Source organism: Pteropus vampyrus, unplaced genomic scaffold, assembly GCF_000151845.1.
Source record: "Pteropus vampyrus isolate Shadow unplaced genomic scaffold, Pvam_2.0 Scaffold3, whole genome shotgun sequence".
In the NCBI taxonomy this organism is placed as follows: domain Eukaryota; kingdom Metazoa; phylum Chordata; class Mammalia; order Chiroptera; family Pteropodidae; genus Pteropus; species Pteropus vampyrus.
In genome coordinates, this window is record NW_011888784.1 from 15,742,076 (window position 1) to 15,763,836 (window position 21,761).

Below are 21,761 nucleotides of genomic sequence, written 5' to 3' on the forward strand. Positions count from 1 at the left end.
AGGACCATGGAAGCCAATGGAGCATCTCTTCAATTCCACCACTTGCCTATCTTTCTTTCAGTAGAAGACTTTCATACAAGGAGAGAAAAGATTTAATAGAAATCCTTTATGAAAATCAATGGAGCATTCCTCTCAAATCCTATTTGTTAATGAATTTACTGGTCAGCTCTATTATTTCCAATGGACTGTAACTCCATGTGAGTTAAAATATAAAATATCAGGACCGGCTGAGTATGCCTCATAAACTTTTTTTTTTACTTATGCATTATTGTAAAATAGATTTTCAGAGAGTCAGAAAAATGATCTCTAATCAGAGAAATAAATCAGGCAAAGGTGTTAGTTACCTCTGTAAAATAGATGAATAGGAATCCAATTTGTGTGTGTGTGTGTGTGTGTGTGTATGTGTAGGTCTAGAGAAAGTATAAGAGAGCATGAATGAGAATTTAAATTATGTATATATTTTCTTTTTTAATAACTAATATAAATAGTTTGATGAAATACTTTCATATTTTTCTGCTTATTTTTCTCGCATTTTCTTATATAGTACAAAGAGATTTTTTTTTAAAAAAACTGGACACTTTAATATACAAATGATAGTTATATTAAAAATCAAGTTTCACATTTAAAAATCCTAGTAAAGTTGAACTTTAATTACCTGTATATGGATCATCCATGACAGATTTTAAATATAGACTTGTTCCTTCTCTTTAGTATTCTTATGGTTTCTTTTCCTGAAAGTCAATGGTATAGGCAAAGTGACACCAACTGGTTTTAATATGAATTCAGGAAAAATATGCCTTATAACTTTAGATCTTAGTATGTAGGGTTTACTCAATACTGTGCTCATTCTACAGCATGGATAAACAAAAGTCGACCCCATCACCATTAGTGGAATTGGTGTAGAATTGTACTCAATTACACATGAGGTACATATATTCTTTCCCTTCTACAAACTTAAAGTACATTAGTGTTCATAATAGCTATGCATGCTTCTGAGAAAAAGTCTCTGGCACTTATGTCTAATTTACAACTTATTCATTCCTCCTGCTTATCTCATATTTCATGTACCAGTATTAGTGCTATGGTGGAAAACTAATTCCCTATAGCAGACTTCTTAGTAGCACTGCCTGAGTCAGTGCTAATTTTTATTTATAGGTATTTAGCAATCTATCAGTTTCACTTCAGAAATTATTTGCTTTGATGAGAGAAATAGCTTGCGTTTTAAAAAGAGTGTTATAAAAAATCCATGACAGGAGTATTGATTTCTAACTCGACTCTAGATCAGATTCTGAAAATAGAAGCTCTACATAGGGCACCGGAAAAGCTTGCTCTGACAATCAGTGTGTGCTGTTGTGGACATAAATTACAAAAAACTGATAAAGTAAGAAATGAAATAAGTGGCCAAAATGCTATTCCAGGTGTGTCATTTTCTGTGGAAGGGATGATTCACTGCAGTAAATATATACATGAGTTCAGTTAGAATTCTCTTTTATTTTTACTTAAAATATTTTGAAAAGCAATAATGACTAAGTGCTCATTAATGCTAAATCCAAAGTTTATTGATTCTTCTTGGGGCAAAATTTTAAAATAGACATGTAAAATTGGATAAATTTGTGATGATTGTAGCAGTAACTTTTAAAAACAATGTTGGCAATTTTTAATAAGGAAAATTCACAAAAATATCTGTACACTGATTATTCTTACTAAAATAAATGAAAAAATATAAACATATTCATTCAGATGTGATCGATTTTTTTTCTCTGCATTGCATTATTAGCTATTTTTAAGAGACATGCTATCAAGTTGGATAGATATTTCTTGAAATGATGCATGGTATGCAGTGCATGCTTTCATTGTGCTTCCTGCCACTATGGAATAATGCGTCTTATTTGGAAATACAATGATCATTTCTGTTGAATCACTCTCAGTCAGCTTATATAATAACATTTCTGTTTTGTGAATCATTGCAGATTTCAGAGAGCTATGCCTTCCTACCAAGAGAAGCGGTGACACGATTTCTAATGAGCTGCTCAGAGTGCCAGAAAAGAATGCATTTAAACCCAGATGGAACAGATCATAAAGGTAGCTGCAGTGTCAAATAGTGAGATTTAAAGTAATTTTATTCATAATAGCAATTTATAGCTCACATTTTTGTAAAAATGTGGTAGACTGAAACAGTTCAACAAGTCAAATCATCTCATTTATTCAAGTGGGAGGCAGTGAATTTTGAACATCCACTTACAAAGTAGTTCAGTGCCCATTCTCAGAAGACAGTTTTGATTGTGGCAAACAACTTTTTTTCCCTATAATAATACTTTAATTTTAATTTATTATGTATATTCCATGGTATTTTAGATATATTCAGCAAGAAAATTGATGTTCTGTTGGTGTCCTTTTAGTTCTGCCAATTACTTATTTGTAAAAGTGATGAATAGTATGGAGTTCCTTCACTGAAAATTTTACATACAAAGTATAATTTGGCTTTAGCTTTCATTAAAAATTATTTTCCCAACCTATGAAATTCTCTCAGCAATTAAATTAGTCTCAAAGATATACTTCGGCTAGTCCATTCTTATGTGTCAGAGGATGAGTGGACTGGCAAAAATATGAAAAGAAAAAAAAGGAGCAAATACTCCAGTAGTACATATAGGAAGTAAGTTTGCAGCAAAAGATGAAAAGACAAAAATTACAAATAATTATGTTTAATCACTATTTTGCCTTCACTTGTTGTTATGCAGGACATCAAAAGCTCCTCTGGAGTTAGAAATAACTAATTTATCCCTAATGCTAATTTGTCCCAATGCACCTTTGTAGAAATTTACCAGCCATTTTTTCTGCAATCTATCTATACTGCTTCCGATCTCCTAAAAACTTGGTATAGAGAATCTTATTTCAATTTGAACAAATTGGATCATTCTGAAATTACAGGTAGAATGCAGTGTCACTTTCATTACCCATTAAAAATGTTTTATTACAGATAATGGAAAACCTCCCACTTTGGTGACCAGCATGATTGACTACAACATGCCAATTACCATGGCCTATATGAAGCACATGAAATTGCAGCTGCTAAACTCACAGCAAGATGAGGTAAAATGGGAATATCTATGTTTGTTATTACTTACAAGTCGAAATGCAGTTTGATAACCATGACTGTTGTATTAAGCATGATGGCATTTTGAAGATGGTAATTTAGTTTTTAATGAAAGGAATGTCACCGGGATTGCACAGATAGAGGTGACAGAGATTCCTCATCTTAACACATCTACATTAGTGCTGTGTAGGAATTTGTTTATTCCCAAGAAGATTAATTTTCCTTAATTGACTTCCATAAGGCTAGCCTTGGAAAAGTGCTAGAAACTTTAGGGGAAAGTATCCCAAACGAGTATCCAAGGAAAGTATCCAAGCCCTTAGAACAAAGGCTATTTTGCCCGAAAATCAGAAAAGTCAATTTAATAGGTATTCCAAGTAGAATTATTTCCCTACCATGGAAATCTCACATATATTTTTAAATTATATTTTACTTAACCATTCTATGCATTTTTGTCTACTTCTGTGCATTTTCTAGAGACAGTTTGTAGTGATTCTTCTTATTAGAGATGTTTTGATATTTCAAATTATTCTATTTAATTTGCATAGTAAAAATCTTGCAATATGCTTGTTGGCATATATTAGACACAAAATGCACATTTGTTGAATATTCTTCTCTAGTATACCAATTAACTCTCAAGTTTAGTTGAAGTATCTCGAAGGCAAGGACCAAGTTGTATATGTACCCTGTATATAAATCCCCAAAGACATAACAATAGGGGCTTAGTAAACCATTATTAACTAGTTAGTAGCCATTAATCAACAGATATATTCAGATTATCTATATTAGGAATAGTTTCTCAGGCTAATAAATTCTCGCCTTGAAATTTCTCTAGAACAGAAAATATGGTTAAATATTTATTTTTCAAATATAGCATTCTTTGGTGAAGAATTATTAAATTCTTTTAAAGTGACTTCATTGAGCTATTTATAAAACTCAAATCAAATTTTTTGTTTTCCTCTTCATTTGAGCAGATTTACTTTCAAAATGATATTTATAGAATTATTTTATCTCGAAAGATTTTATAAAGGGTACACTTTATAAGAAGATCTGTATTAATACAGTGGCAATGTCAGATTCTAATACTAGATGGCTACCTATAAATGATTAAATAAATAGTAATTAAATCATTGGATTAAAGACATGAATTACAATTAACAAAATATTAATGTCTATCTATCCCTGAAAATGGAAAAATTATTTCTATGATTCATTACATAATTGAAAATATTAAAAACTTCATAAACTAGTTAGGGCTGTCAAATTATTTGTAGGAAGCTCATTTAAATGTTGATATGTTTATTTCTAGGCCAAAAAGTAAGAAGATAAACTTTGTGCCAACAATAAAACTCACATATGCTGAGTCCTTCTGCTTTTAAAAAATCCTAAGTATTTTCACCCAAAGGAAATAGATACTTTTAAATTTATAACTGGACTAGGAAAATAACTCTTATCTTTACATTTTGAAAATACAAAATTGGATATATACTGCCTTAAAAATATTCAGATAAATGACTAGTTAAATTATTTATAAAATTTTAGAAATTGTAGTTATCGAAAGATAGGAAAGTGGTTAATTAAGGTAAGTCATGTTGAAATAAAATTCAAGTGAGATAGTCCTTTGTGATCAGTTACATTTAAATTATAATAAGTGTTAATTAAATTACTTCATCCAATACTTACTGAGCACTATCTATGTAACAGGCACTCTTGTAGTTAATGGTGATAAACATGAATAAAAATGAATAAAGTGACAAAAATCTTGCCTTTGCTAAGCTTATCTTCTAGTGTTGGGGGGACAGACAATAGCAGAAGTAAATAATGAAAATATGTGTTTAAGAAGATACTAAATGAAATTATGGGAAATAAAGAAGGCCAGGAAATGGGATCCCTTAGGATTACAAAATATTATATCCATTGTAAGACCAATTGACCTTGTTATAAAGTTGATGAAATTTAAACTGGAACAAACTTTCTCAGAGAGAGTTGGCCAGTAATTGTGTAAAACTTCTAAAAGTTATTTATATGATTTGACTAGAAATTTATACTAAAGAATGTGATATATGAAATAATTTATGTATTAGTATGTTTATTGCATTGCTAATAGTGAATGATTGGATATACTTTCAAGATCCAACAAAGAGAATTGTCAGAGCTGCACTGTCCAAATATGGTAGCCACTAGCCACATGTGGATATTGAAATTTAAATGAAAATTAATTAAAATGAACTAAAACTTTCATTTCTTCAGTCACACTAGCCACATTTCAAGTGCTCAGTAGCCAAGTGTGGCTGATAGTCAATGAATAGGGAATGTTTCATAGCAATTCCATCATTGCAGAATGTTTTCTTGACTAGCAGTGTCTGAATAACCAGCATTAACGGCACCCATAGAGCTTATTAAGGTGCATGTTGGTGATCTGAATTTTTAACAAGGTCTACACTCATATACACTAAGGTTTGAAGTGATAAATTTCACAGAAAGGCTGATAGTAAGGTAGGCTTTAAGTTAATTTGAGCATAAGGTAAATGAAAAACAGAACAAAGATGAGGTTGGTGAGAGTGGTTTTCAAGCAGTCTTATGGAAAACCCTGAATGTTTGATTAAGTAGCTTATACATTACTTGGTAGACTTGGATTGACTTGGATATAGCTGCAAATTTATGAGCAGAAAAGTGGCTTGTTCTGATATGGGAAGATTAATTTGGCACTAGTTGGTGAACAGGACTGGTAGGGAAGAATTTGGAGGTGGGTAGATAACTAGGAGACTATTATTACATCATTCAGGAAATGGGAAAAAAGATCTTGAATCAATGGGGCAATAACAATGGAAATCACGTGATATATGGTGGAGACTCATAGAAGTAAAATCTGGAACTTGAAAACTAAAATGAAATAGGAAACAGATTAGGAATCTGAATTTCAAGCAACTTTTCAAAATAAAAATAAAAGCTCAATAATAAAGTTTATTAAAAAATTAATAAGTGCCATTTTAAAAGGGAAATAATAAGGACCATTTTAAAAGAGAAAAGACAGGGAAGAAAATTGTCACAATAAATATTTAGTCTAATTTTTTCTAATTAAGTTTCAAGGAAGCAGAATTCTATGATGGTTGGCATGGCTTTTATTATTGTGAGGTTTTAGTTACATGAGAAATAAGCTCACATTGTAAAATATGGAGACTCTTTTTCTCCACAGGTTGTTAAAACAAAATAAAGAGGAAAAGATTTAGATGATTGGCCTAAAGATGATCATGGATAAAATAAAATACTTAATATCATATCAATCAAATTTTCTGATTCTTTACTCTTAGAAATGTTCACTGATTTCTTCCTAGAGTGATTAGCACTATCTCTACATTGATAATAAAAAAAATACAATATTATATTTTTATACACTTTTGCCACCTTTTGAAAGATAATAATTTAATTAGTTAATAATTAAAATAGAACTTACAGAATGAATGCATGTACTTAGTTTCATTAAAGCCCTTTATAAGTAAGCAGTTGGATAATTCATATTCTTATAAGTAGTAGAACTGTGAAATGCAAATTATATTTCATAGGATATCATGGAGGAAAATATTTAAAATAGTCATAATCATTGTCACTTATGATCATAAATACTTTAAAATAGTGGATTTTAAAACATAAAAATACAAAACAGATACATTTGGTTACCTAAACATTTTAATCTTGTCCGTATTTCTTAAAACGTATGTTGACAAGAATGTCATTTAGTGGTGATAAAAGGTATATTGATTATTTATAATGTACTATAGCAGTTTACATAAGCATTCTATGGAACAGAAACTGTGACTTGACTCTGTGTCTAGCTTTTCTTTAGACACATATACACATACACCATTAAAATGATATTATACTAGGTTACATGTAGTTAGCCATTTGTAGTATATATAATAAGTGCTTACTATAAAGACTATGTTTATGTAGAACATAAGGCTACTTTATAAACACATGTTGGTCATCTTTACCATTATATTTAAATTTATTTTTATATATGTTCCTATAATAAGTATGAATCATATTATATACTGTAGAATTCTGCATAATATCAAAAAGTCTTGTGCTTATTATGTATCTAACATTGTTCTAAAAACGTTAAATATATTATACGCCCTTAATTCTCATACAGCCCTATGAAATTGAAACTATTATTATTTCCATTTTCTAGATGAGGAAATTGAGGCACAAAAAAGTTGCTTAAGATAACACATCTAATAAGTGGCAGAGCTTGGATCTGAACCAGGTAGTCTACCTCTAGAGAATGTGTTCTAAATTACTATCACATCACAGACACTATATACAGTATATATAATGGATATCTATATCATCTATTTTGTATGTGTATATATATATGTAGATATATGGTACACATCTATAACATTGATGTGCACATTGAATTCTGTTATTTTCTCCTTTTAACATATATATTTTTTTCAGATGTTTTGGGTTTTCTTAGCATTTAGAATTGGAGAAAACAAGGTACTGAGAGAGAGGGCATGCCGCTGGGAGAAGTCCATGTGACCGATTGCCCAGAGGCCTCACAGGGTGGCATTTCCTTGCTGAATTAATGAAGAGTTAGTGCTACTCAGTGTACCCAGACATAATTAAACCTTTAGTAAAGGAAGGACAACCAAATCACCTTGATCTGACCTGTGGATCAGAAGGCCAATTTGTAAGTTCATTAGAATGTCCCTGTTGCCATAGCAGCTTCTTTGCTGACACCAAGATGTCATTTATGAAGCCACGGTTACTCTTACTATTCAAAGAAGCTATTTTCTCAAGCCTGGGTGATGCTTGTGACTCCCAATTATTTAACTGCTCTGTGCCTCAATTTATCAATCTGTAAATTGGATGAATTCTGGTACTAACTCATAGGCTGTGATGAAGACGAAGTGAATGAACAAATATGAAGAACAGTGTCTGCAACATAAATAGCACTGCTACCACTGCTACTGCTAATTATTATATTAATGTTAAACTTTCACATCAAACATTTCAAATTAAAATGAAACCTTGTGATTTCAATAAATATTTATAATATTTCACACAGGTTTCTCAGGCCTTCCTGCCTCCATAAGCACTCCATTCATCTAAGAGTCAGTTCTCCTAAAGGAATTTGCTTTGCTGAAACGACTACAGCAAAATATTTTACATTTGGTTAAGATGACGCTTGACAAGTTTTGATGAATTGGCCATTTGGCCAACTGGCCTTTGGCTAATTTAACTATTTGGTGAACTGGCTTTTGGCAAATGTATCTTTATCACTTTACCTAGGATTCCTTTTTGTGCTTGCTATACAATTTATATTCATTCGTAAGAAAAGAAAGGATGTGCTAGGGTTATCTTGCTTTCCAACAATGTGGACTTTGCATCTAGCCATGTAAGTTTGTCTATTATTAGAGTCCATCCTCTTTGCCAATGTATATTTTTTGGTTAAGGTTTTTTATTATTTTATTATTTTTATTATTCAGGATATTTTCCCAATTACATCTTTCCTAAACATAGTATTTTACCTTTTAAATCTGCCTGTACATAGATACATTATTTGAAGCAACTTCACAAGTTTTGAAGTTCCTGAAACGGAGAGATTATTCAGTTATTTGTTATTTCAAGTCTCTGTTAATGGGTAACATATTTTACTGAGTTCTGTAAAAGCTTGCATACTGGCTAAATTTTATGGACCCTATCAATAAAATTGTCACTATTCGAATGTATTATATTTTATGACACTTGTTGATATTTTAAAATTGTTTTCAGGATGAAAGTTCAATAGAAAGTGATGAATTTGATATGAGCGATTCCACACGGATGTCAGCAGTGAACTCTGATCTTAGCTCCAATCTTGAGGAAAGAATGCAGAGTCCCCAGGCTCTTCATGGCCAGCAAGATGGTAAGCCCTTCAAATTGAACAAATACACAGAACAAAGGAACAAAGGAACAACAAAGTCTGAGTCAGAATTTATTAAAACAATCACCTCTTATTCTTGTGTCAATTTTTTTCTGTGGGGACTTTTTCTGTGTACTCAGGTTCTATTATCCACTTTATTATTTTGAGACTCAAGTACTTTGTTCAAACTAGGGTGATAGACTGATTTATAAGCAGATGTTGGTTGTAAAAATTCAAGCTTGCCCATGTTTTGCTCCCTGAACTTAAAATGTGTTGTGTCAGTGTAGTTTGGGTTCCTGTGGTAATGTTTTCTAGCTTTGGTTTCTTGGGCCATTATTCTTCTGACTGAATTAAGAGTTTAAATATGACCAAAAGAATAATTTGGGTGTTTTTCTTTTACTAAAAGACAAAGTTATTACTAAAAACCTTTTATATAAAAATACAATTTTACTAGAGTCATTTTCCTGGGTAAGAAAATTTTTTGCTGGGAGTTCAAGCTACTTTATTCAGCTGTAAAGGAGAGAAAGATTATGATCTCTTATTTTCCTGGGTCCATTGAAGATTCCTGAATCATCTCATTGTTCATGACAGGAAGAAGACTAAATATGTGGAGAAAGTAGTCTTGGTAGTTAAAACACTTTAAGTTTTAATATTTTCAGAGATCTCTAAAAACTACTTTTGTAGATTTTTGTCTTTGTAAGTTATAAAATTATGCATGCAAGTAAATGTACCTTGGATAATTGTGAATGAAAATTAAGGGTTATAAATAGAAGGAAATTGACCAATTTTATTCAATGTTAGTATATTATTCCTGTAATAGGCTTACATGAACTTTTTACGTCTATAGTTTTGTGCCTATATCCGTAGGTAGGGAAATAAAAGTTTTTCCTCGCTGTCTATAAACTTGGTATTAAATACTCGTTGTAAAAGATTGCTACATTTCTAGCTGCTATTAGTGTTATGCTTATGTTGTCTAGGTTTAAGAAATCCCTAATTTTAAGTATACAAAAAAGTCCAAAAAAAGGCATGGATGGGCTTCTTTTTCATACTTCAGATGAGTTTAAAAGATGTTTGTTGGCATGAGTTACGAAGAAGGAGGAGTGCATTGATCAGTGATTTTAAAATCATATCTTATTTGTTACACAGTAGAATAGCTATTGCAGTATTAAAGATATTTATGTGAGAAATTTCTAAGAATGAAGTTATAGTGGGTTAAATATAAATTACCTTTTTTCTTCTAAAATATAAGTAGACATCTTCAGAGTTGGGTTTTTTTTAATGGAAATTGTATAGCACTGGGGTCCTAGAATAACTGAAAAATATTTCTCACTCTATTAATACTTTTTTCATATATTTTACCTGTTTGTACCATCATATTTTTTAGTTTACAGTTTTGGAGAATATAAATAACCAGAAAATGTCTCTCATGATGCATTATCATGGTTTTCTTGATTGAAATGGCCAGTTGTGTGGATCTTTGGCTAAGGAACAGCTGATGTGACATAAATCTATATTGATTTTAATAAAATGCAGTAGAATAATTTCGAATATTACTTGCTCTTAGGAGAAAGCACTTTCTCAACATATATCGATGTATGCCTCAAGGATAAGCACATATCTAGTTGTTTTTTCTTCAACCTAAGCCTAAGCCTTTCCTCACACTTCTCTGAGTTTTCTCTTGAAATTATCTCTTCTTTCTCCCACATCATAGGTTTTCCCCATGATGAGCATACAAACATGATATGATACATATCCTTTTTAGAAAGCCTCCACTGATCCCACTGAGCCCCTCTATTTATTGCCTACCATTTCTCTGCACCATTCCTGTAATATACTTTACAGTGAAAATCAGTGAAGGAGTTGTTTCATTGTCTCTACTCTTCACCTCTGTTCTTTTTGGCTTACCTCAAGTAGGCTTTCACCCTTGCTCCTTCACTTCACTTGCTGTTGTGAATATCACTAGCAGTCTTCATGTTGTCTGATTCATTGGTCAGATCTTACTCTTATCTCCCTGAACACAGACATTAAAGGAAAACATACACTTTGTTTCCTGGTGGACTGCTTTTTCAGTCATCTCTGTTGATTCCCTTTCCATATCCTATTCTATAGATGTTAGAGTGCTCTAGGGTATAGCCCTCAACTCTCTACTTGTTCACACCCACTCTCTAGATAATCACATGGAATCATGTGGTTTTCAATACCATCTGTAGCCTGATGAATACCATATTTACAGCTCCCAGCTCTGATATCTTTCCTGAGCTCAGGCTATCTCTCCTTATCTATTACCTAAACTGTAACATTCTTCAGAGCACTCATTTCTGTGTGAAACTATATTATTTTTCTTATTTATTAGATATTTCTTTTCTAGAATACAAAAACCATATTAGTTAATGTATCTTGTTATGCTTTTGATTTTCCTTTAGTTGCTCCATTTGAGATAGTTCCTAAATGCCCCATTATTTGTATAATTATAATTTAACTTTTCACTATAATCATGACTTGTTGTAATACCAGTTTTATATACTTTAATGTTTTTTTCTCCTTCCCTCTGACAATAGCAGTCTCCTAGGTGTCACCCATAGTGACAAACTGTGTCATTCCTTATTTTTCTCTACACACACACATGCACGTAAACATACGTACACACTCAGAAGATTTTGTCATTGTTTTATAAAAATACGTTCATATCATTTACACTATTCTGTATCTTGATTTTCTCATCTAATGTAACCTTTCTTTTAGAGCTTCCTGTATGCTAAGAGATGTATATAATTTGTGAGCAAAAATGGACATGGTTTCTACCTCCACGAAACATACAATCTAAAGGAGTAAAAGTTTACATGATACCATTCACTTTTGGTTACAGTTCATCTAACCAATGGGAGAAAATTCTTGCTTCTATAAAAATAAGAATTTATAGTAGTAAAACTTTTAGTTGGTGCCTATCTTTCTCAAATCAGTCGGGGCTCTAGGTACTAGGCCTATGTTGGGGCTGAACAATATAAAAATTTAAAAAATTGAATTAAAATATTCTATTTTCTTTAACACTAAGTAATTTAGATATGATTTTAAAGAAATCAAAATAGCGTATTGTGATTTTCAGAAATCCTTCCAAATAATTATAACACAGGTAGTTAGAACAATGTCTTTATTAGACACCATATAAAATGGGGAGTAAAAAACTTTTTTTCAAGAATAAAATCTTGCCATTTGTGACAACATGGATGGATCTAGAGGGTGTTATGCTAAGTAAAATAAGTCAGGCAGAGAAAGACAAATACGGTATGGTTTCACTTATATGTGGAATTCAAAAACAAAACAAACAAAACAGAAAAAAACAGACTCATAGAAACAGAGACCAAAGGGATGGTTACCAGAAGGGAGCAAGTAGAGGGATGGGTGAAAAGAGGAAGAGAAATATGTCAATAATATTGTGATAAGTTTGCACGGTGATACATGATTACTTGAATTAGTAGAGTGATCACATTATAAGGTATAAAAATGTCGAATCACTATTGTACACCTGCAGCTAATGTAACCAAATATATCATAGTATACCAACTATAGTTAGATAAATCCACTTTTTTTCTGTTTCATCTCACTATGGTTATAGAAGATATGTAATCCATTCAGTACCAAGGGAAACAAAGACTATAAAATACACATCATTTTGGAGCTATATTTATTATGTATATTGGAGAAAGGTAGGAAAAGAGGGAAATATCTTGCTACCACCAGGTGAGATAATTAGGTAAAGGATAAGATGACACAATCCAGAATGAAAAATTTAGAAAAGAGAAGAATGCTTCAAGATCGATGCATAATCAGCTTCTTTTGCTTATTTTAAGTTTATAATGCTTCCTTAATAATCAAAATATAATCTTAAAAATGCACAAAAATTTTGAATCTTTTCATACAAAATATTTACCCTTATTTTAAAAAATTGAGGTATAATTGGCATATAAGATTATTTTTGTTTCAGGTATATAATATAAAGATTCTATATAGTATGTCTGTATTGTAAAATGATCACTACAATAGGTCTAGTTAACATCCATCACCACAGATGATTACAATTTTTTTTATTGTGACGAGAACCTTTAAGATCTACTCTCTTAGCAACTTTGAAATATGCAATACAGTATTATTAGCTAGAGCCACCATACTATCCCCTACATCCCTAGGCATTATTTATTTTATAATTGGAAGTTCTCCCTTTTGACCACCTTCATCCATTTTTGAGTAAAAGACATTAACCTGTTTCAAAGTTTTTCATAGACTTAAAATAATGCCTTTAGGTTAAAATCATTTAAAGGTTGTATAATCATTTGATTTACTCATGAAAGCATGAGGTTTTTGAAGCTGCTGTGGAGTGGAAGGAGCTTATTGTGAAGGAGGCTCTGCTATGCAATGGCTGTGGTTTACAGAATTTCAAACAGCATTCCTGGATCAAAAAGCTTAAAGGTGCTCTGTACTCAAATGTTTATCAATTTGTACATGTTTTTGTTCTGCTATTCATTTAAATGGATTACAAGTATAAATGTTGTCACTCAGGCTTTTGTCTTTAAATCCCAGATCGTAGGAATTAGTGGGAGCATGGATTAACTCAAAAAATGTTATTTTCCCTAACCAATTATTTACTTTATTCTGAATTTGTACATTTTAAGAACAGCTGATCTATTTGTTCTTTGTTGTCTGAGATTATTTATTAAAGGACGTCTGGTGAAAGAAGTGTCAGATTTGGAAACAGACTTAAAGTTTCAGTTTAAAATATTCAATTTCATTTGATAGAGGAATACTTTTCTAAAAATCACTTTAACTGCTTTTCTGACTTAATACTGTATTGTAAACTATTAATATTTTTGTAAGGGAATATTTGTGCTTTATTACACTCAGAGATTATATATAACAACAGGATTTCTATATTTTTGACATAAAAATTGTTATATTTTTTCTTTTTGCCTTTTTAAAAAGATTATAGCAATACAAGGGGAACTTGAGGCATACCCTCAACTTTCTATTCATGAACTTAATCAGCTTTAAAAATAAGAGATTGCAATAGAGAAAAGTATACATTTTCCTTTAGCTCATTTTCTGTGATTTTGTTTGGGGCATCACAGAATATTTCTCTTAAGAGAGTGTTCAGTGTCCCTTGATTGTCTCTTGACTCAGTGGAGTAATGTAGAAACTTTTTAATGTAATTTTTATTTTCAATATTTGGTACTTCATTAATGTATCAAATAATGGCTTATTTATACATTTAAATCTTAATAAACAACATCCTGCATGCCAGGCAAAGGGATGTGGTAATGACTATAAACAAGAAAAGAGGGAGAAGGACTTTTTGAGTTAAAAATTTTCTTAAAAGGTTCATCAACATTTATTTCACCTTCTACTTATGATGGACTTTCAAAAAATATATTCGAGGCAACTTTTTCATTCAAAGATATATTTGATAATTCTATTAAGCATTTAGAAATGCATAATTCATTTTTCAGAATTTGAAAATTTCCCCCTTTCTGCATAATATTTGCATTCTAGAAATGTTTTGATATGCTTCAATTGGTCAAGCCATTTTTGATCAATAGGAGAAAATTGAATTGGAATTTAGTGGTTAACTTGCATACAAATATTAAACTACAGTGTGTATAGATGGATGGATGGATAGATAGATCTATCTTACAAAATTATGCTTAGTTACAATAAATTTTAAAGAACTTCAGGTCTTTACTTCACTGCTAAGAACAGGTAAATTTTTACCATAAAAATCAGTTTAGTGAAAATTAATAATTTATATGTTATAAAAATATTACAGGTCAATTAAGTAATAGGCAAGTATTCTACATTTTAATAATTTGAATTGCTTACCTTTGAATAAAATCATAATTTTCCTTTAAAACTGCTGTCGCTCTCAGGATCAAAGGTACGAAGAGAGTACTAAAACTCAAAAAAATATCTTGTTTTGAATATCCTTGGGGAAAAAAAAATTAAATCCCACTGATGTTCACTTAGTCTTTCAAAGTCCTTTATAGTTAGACTAGAACAAATGACTAAAACAAATATCTCCCTCTAGAATCTAGATTTCTGCTTCAAGGGGTGCAAAGATACTTTATTTGAGAAAATGTTGGTCTCAAACAGTTTTCTCATGTGATAATCCATAGCATACTGGTTTCCAAAGAGGTGCTATTAACAAATTCATTGAAAAAAAATAGTTTGGGGTTAAATATTTTTCCAAGATTTTTTCAGCATCTTTGGCTTCCATGACGAAGATCTTTGCCTCCCACTACGACTTACATGATAAAACATTCACCCAAAGTAGGAAGCATGTTTAGGGAACAAGTAGCCAAAATGGAGACAACTATCTCATTCAGAGAAATAATTCTAAAAAGTTTCTTACTTGGAGCCTTGAGTATACTTAGTCAAGGATAAGTGGTGAGAGATTCAATATTTCATTAATCATTCACATATCTTTTGAACCCTAGAATGAATCATGCAATGAAGTTGCAGGCATGAACATGACATATTAGGTTGAACCATAGGAAGTTGCCATAATGGTTCAACGTAATAGTCCAATCTCTTACCTACCTTTAAATAGAACATGAAGGATTTGAAAGCAAAATGTTTTTGAAATTGGGATGTATTTGTTTCAGAACAATGATGCATATATGTGTACATCATGCACATCTTGATGACCACAGTCCTATTTTGTGTGGAAACATAGAAGAGAGTAAACTTAAAAAATAGTAATTTAGTTGTGAGATAAATAAGTGATGAAAGATATGATAGTGGGAGATTCCCTTTTTCTTCTGTCCTAATTTAGATTATATGCTGAGGTGGCAGCATAGACTCCTACCTAGGGAACTTAAAAAAAAAAAAAATGGTGCAGATTCAGGAGACCCACCTCAGATGGGATGACTAGGACAATCACGTAGGAAAAAGCATGGAGCCAATGTTCCAGACCATACTGTTGAAGATACTGCTCACATTTCTACCTGGGAGTTTTGGAGTGGCAAGATGGCAGCTGTCTAAAGGCTATCGAGTCATGTAGGTGTAGTTCATGCTCAAATGCTGTTTTTGGCCAGTGTCACCTTCTGCACTACCTGAGTGAGGACTGATATGCAAATTTGTGTGGGTTTCAGTTAACAGTGTTTTCTTAGTTATGACAATTGCCAGATACTGTGGTTCTTTAATACTTTTGAAAACACTCTTCTACTAGTCTAACAAAGGGTACAGTCTGTTTGCAGTTTTTTCTATTTGAATTTTGCACACATTGGATTTAATTTATGGACACACACACAAAAAAACACACATAATACTTTTACCACTTTATGTATATGTGAATAAAATTTTAGTAAAAATATGTTTGTGACTAAAATTGCATCTAATTTAGCTGAATAGAATAGTTTGAAGTAATTATCAAAGCACATAAATCAGCAATAAAAGCGACTGTTATTCACTATTTAATTTAGTTGGAAAATCTAATAAAACATGTTTTTAATAAAAATGATGTAAAACAGTATACTTAATAGGAAATTAAATTTAGTGGTTAATTTTTTATGATGGTGATTTTTAATTAGAAAAGCTATTAAAATTTTTTTTTTAGACCGAGCACCAAATTCCCTACTGAGGTTATATCGTCTTGTCTAAGACATTTTCTTTGTTCTAAAACTTTGTTTTCCTCTAATGGTTTCTAATTGCTTAGGAAATTTTGCATAAAACAAAAATGATTTGAATAATGTTCTTTTTGTTTGTTTTTTACATAAATGAAGTAAAGTGTTTGACTTCCAGAACTGAATTTGTTCTTAACAGTGTTACAGTTTTCGATTTGTAAGTTGCATGCACTTCTGCGTTTTATGTACCTGAAAATGATACAGTGCTGCTGCTTTTTCTTAATTCAAGTTGTTCTAATGCCAGGTTATGAAATAAGTTACATGATAAATTTATTGAATTAATTTTTCTGGGTTGAAGTAGTTACACTGATGAAGATTTTAGAAAGCTTTCTCTTCATGGAAGTTGTTCTATAAATAATTTTATCATAATTTGCAGAAACAAAGTATCTTTATAAGTAATATAGATAAAATCAATAGAAGGAACCTTACTATGAATTAGAAGTTTTGATTGCTATATTCTTTTATAATATTATGTATGCTTTTGTGTGTGTTTTTAATTATTTGAACATATTTTTAAGCAGTAGCTATTTCTAAAAGAAGAAATAGCAGTTTAGCTTACATATACATCATAAGTATGGAGAAAACATGCTTAAGTTATACATTTATTTAAGATACTTTTGTAGGGAATATTATTTTTTTCTTTCATTTTGTATCTTAAATTTGAAAGTTTACTTTTAAGTTAAAATTTTGCTTTTCATTACTTGCATTATATAAGTGGTTTTTCATATGAGTGCTTATTTAGAAATTTTGCTTATTGAGTTCATTCTAAAGCTTGTACACCCAGAGACTAGTCCGATCTTGGGCCTATTGAAAATTAGGGGAAATTGTCTGGGTTCCAGGCTTACCTTGGAGAGTCTAATCTGATTAATGAAGGATGTCAGATTAATTGGGAATTTTACTTCTGGGCTAGTTCTTTGTTTTGAGGTATTGCTCTATGGTTTGTCATTATCTTCATGACAATGTTTGCTGGTCCATGAATGATTACAGTGTTCAGTGTTTCAGCACCTCCAGGAGATACTAAAATTCTGTTAGAACCAAGTAGCAGATACTAGACCCTTTAGGTCTTGAGTATTGAATTTTGTCTATCTGATAATGCACATATGACACTAGAGAGATGTTAGAAAATATGTCTTTCGAATATTCAAATAAATTTTGAACCTCAAAATTCATGTATCCAGCTGTATTATAGAATCAGCACCATAGTAATTTTCCCAATTTAAGAATCTTTAGCAACTAACTTTTTTTCTAAGTTTTTAATTTGTTTTTACTATTACCTGACTAGCCCTTATAAACTCTCACTGTAAGTCCACACCATGCTGTTTTTCTTTACAACTTTCCTGTTGCTAGTGTGGGTCAGCTAGTGATTCCTTTTTAAAAAAACAAATTAGCCTTTAAGCAAAAAAAAAAAAAAAATCAGTGTTGAATAGGGCTTTGAAGGTGGTGTTGCATGAGAGTTGTACAGAGAGATAAAGCAGCTATAAAATGGGGCTAAACTGACCAAAAAATCTTTATGTACTAGGTTTACAGAGATCATAATTAGTGCATTGATAAAAGAAAAGAACAGTGGGAGGGTGTTGAAGAAAGCAGTTGAAAGGATATTTTATTATATCTAGTATAAATTTAGAGTATAATTTTTTTTTATTGGTTTCATTTCTTTGCTTGACTCAGAGTACCTTGGAGGAAACAGTGTATTTTAGGCATTCTTGCACACTGCCTTTGGGGCAAAGCACTGTGTTTGACATATCATAGAATACAGTTTTAGAGTTAAAACGGCGTTTGAAATTTCTTTCCCAGCTTCTTACTTCTGTAGTGCTCAACCCCTAACTCAGTGTTTCTTGCCAAACCTTAGATAGATAGTTGATTTCCTTGCCCATTAACGTTCTGACTTTTCACATCTCACTTTGGGGTTCCTAATGCCTGTGTTGTCTCCCTTGTCTGCCTCACAAATCCACTCTGAAGAACTGAAACCACGAAGTAGCTATGAGATCCTAAAGCGAATTCATCAAGAAGGCATCGTAAAGAAACTTAATTTTAAATCTTGAGGCCTCATTTCACATCACAGCTCTTCCAGTAACTAGTTTTGCAGCCTTATATAAGAGTTAGTAACATCTTTGGGCAACCATTTCTACATCTGTAAATGAGAAGTTTAGCTAACCCTCTAAGATGCATCCTAGCTCCAGAACACTCAGTGTTAGCCCTTTTAGGATTCTCTCTCTCATCTATAACATTTTCGGTTGCCTTCATCCTAACAAAAGTTTTCTATAAAGAATAAATGGGACTCCATTATTTTCTATATGCACCTAAACTGGTTGAAGTGTTTTCTCAGATGCGAGATAGGGATTAAAGAATGGTGGGGACAGCTTCATCCTCCTCCCATCCAGCCCTTCCCATCTTTAAAGAGCCCTTTTACTTCCAAGATACACATATGAATAGTACTTAGAAAACCAGGTGATTATTGATGGAGCAGACTTCCTACTCTTCCTCCAGTCTTGACCACAAGAATCATCCAGAGTCATTCTCTGCCTTGTTTTGCTGCCAATCTTCCATGCCTTTGGTAAGAAACTGTAGTCAACATAAAGTCTTGTGGGTATTGCTAAAATGTGAAATTAATTCTTCCATTCCCCCCTTTTCTTTATAAACATAATTTATAAGAAATCTTGTCCCTTATTCCTTCCTGAATGTATGTGTGTACATAAGTATGTACGTGTGTGTGTGTGTGTGTGTGTGTGGAGAGAGAGAGAAGAGAGTGTGTGTATTTTAGTGCTTTCAACAATAATGATTGTTTTCTTTTAAGCATTTTTCATAAAACTTATCCTGAGATCCTTAGATGTTGGGGGGTTTCTTAGGATTTATTCTGACAGCAGCATCATTAAAGCTTTGACAACCTTAAATGTCTATATACATTTTAAAAATTGTGTTTTTTTTTTTTTGTCAGTCAAATATCATTAGTTAGCTCATCGCTCAGTATGGGGATTTATTTCACTAACATTATTGCTATGGCATGACAACATCTTAGGGAATAGAGCCTAGTGTCATTCAGAGTAAAAAATAGTACTCATCACTGTATAGTTCAGTCTTTATTCAAGTCTATGACAAAATAATGCAGAGAAATGAAAATACCATTATAGATACTTGAGAGTTCAGCTGGTCTTAGTGAGTACATGCTTACTCTTAATGTATGTCCAAATGGCAGTTTATCTGAAATGTCATGTGCATAATTCTATTTTACAATTGGCGAAAAACATTTAAATTCTCATTGAGTGTCAACCATCTAAAATCAAATTATTGTTTTAAGATATTTCCAACAGAAAGTAAGGACAGGTGGTGACAAGAACTAAAATGTCTTGATTGCTTACTGTATGCCAGTCTCTGTCCCAAGAATTAACTTTTTAGGTCTTCATAACAATACTGTGAGGTAGGTACTATTGTTATTTTTATGGTACAGGTGAGAGCACTGAGGCTGAACTAAGCAACCAGCCTGTCATCATCCAGCTTCTAAGTGGTTGAAATATAATCGAACACAGACATTTTGGACCTGAGCCTATGTCTTTAAAGAGGAGTTTCTAAGTTGCCACAAGTCCACCTCTGTAACCAGAATTTAATATATTCTGTAACTTATGCTTCCTAACACACTTTATTTTATGCCATGAATGGTCAACCATCCATCATGTTCTTATTTTCTGAACAGAGAATTAATATTCTGGCTAATATTTTAGTATTCCTTGTGCTTTTTAATCTGTCTTAATAGCTACTAGTAGACATTTCCCCATACTCTCCTATTTTCACGCACATGTCCTCCGTTTCTGCATTGTCACGAAGAATTATTATTTCTAGCCATTGAAATCTATTGGTTTCATCTAGCTTTCTCAAGCAGGAGTAGCAAATTTAAATTCTGTTTATTTCAATAATATCTCTTGGCAATAATCGCCTTATGTTTAAAATTCATATTTCCTTTTATCTGTTAAAATATGTAATTGACTTTTGACAATTTCTTTTATTTCCCCTATTCTTCTCTTGTATGGAAAGGACAATAGAAAATTGTGATTGACCTCCTCTACTGCATTTATTATTTTGCATCTTCTCATTTTATTTTACTGTGATTTATTCTAAATAATAAGACCAAGCTTTTCATTCATAGCCATCCACTTATGACAGTAACGATTTATCTTATTTTATAAGCTTTTTTTTGGATAATATTTCAGCTTTGCTCTGTATGAAATAACAATAAAGGTTATACATTTTTTCAATGAAGAGTATTATTTTCCTACATAAAGCATCCAGATGAATAGGCTATTTTGAAATATCAATCATTCAACTCACATGTCTTAAAGAACATACTTTATATGATAATAATAGTCATATTAATCTAATAAAACATCTTAAAAATAATATGAAAGTGTGCATAATGTGGAAATTATCCAGATTAAGTAGATTTATATAATAGAATATTCAGCTCTATTCAAATGTGAGCAAACTTTGAAAATAAAACACCAAACTTCAAAAGAAAATTTTACTATTATAAATTGAAATTACTTGCATTTGTGAAAAGACCAATAAAGTTTATTAGATGCTTGTGAGATACTGTAACTTTGAGAGCCTATATTCAGAGGTTAATAATAGAACCAGTTAACAGCTGGACTTATTTTTTGTCAACGATTATGAATGTCTCTATATGTTTTATAGGGTTTGTCAATCGCGTAATCTGAAATAAGCCAGCTCCTGAATTTGCTCTATAAACAAGGGCCTACTCCTATTTTCTTAAAAAGAAGACTACGAAATGTTATTCTGTCTATGAAAATTTTATAAATAACTTTCAGATAGACAAGATATTTTAGCTTTCTTTTGAAAAAAGTTTTTTACCCTCTTGTGTGATGTTATAATAATAGCTATCATACAGTTTAATAGTCAAAGTGGTCTCTTGGGTCACATATTATTCTCATTTCAAAATTAAATCCTGTCTTTTGTTTTCCTTCTGTTAAACCATGCTGCTTTTTGCTACTAAAAATAATGTTTTAACCCGTTAAGTGCTTACTAAGAATATAAAGCAGATTTCCAACTATTATTAAAGATGACAATGAACAAGGATGTG

General features: G+C 31.5%; 1 protein-coding gene across 5 annotated transcripts in view; it reads left to right on the forward strand.

Moving 5' to 3' along the window:
* Positions 1–21,761, forward strand: part of NOL4 (nucleolar protein 4) — a 279,961-nt gene that overhangs the window by 94,697 nt on the left and 163,503 nt on the right. For all 5 annotated transcript variants that reach the window (XM_023530930.1, XM_011361785.2, XM_023530925.1 and 2 more), the window contains 3 exons: positions 1,971–2,082; positions 2,978–3,090; positions 8,873–9,005. In XM_023530930.1, coding sequence (XP_023386698.1) covers positions 2,022–2,082; positions 2,978–3,090; positions 8,873–9,005 — 307 coding nt within the window. In that variant the 5' untranslated portion in view covers positions 1,971–2,021. The remainder of the gene's footprint in view (positions 1–1,970; positions 2,083–2,977; positions 3,091–8,872; positions 9,006–21,761) is intronic.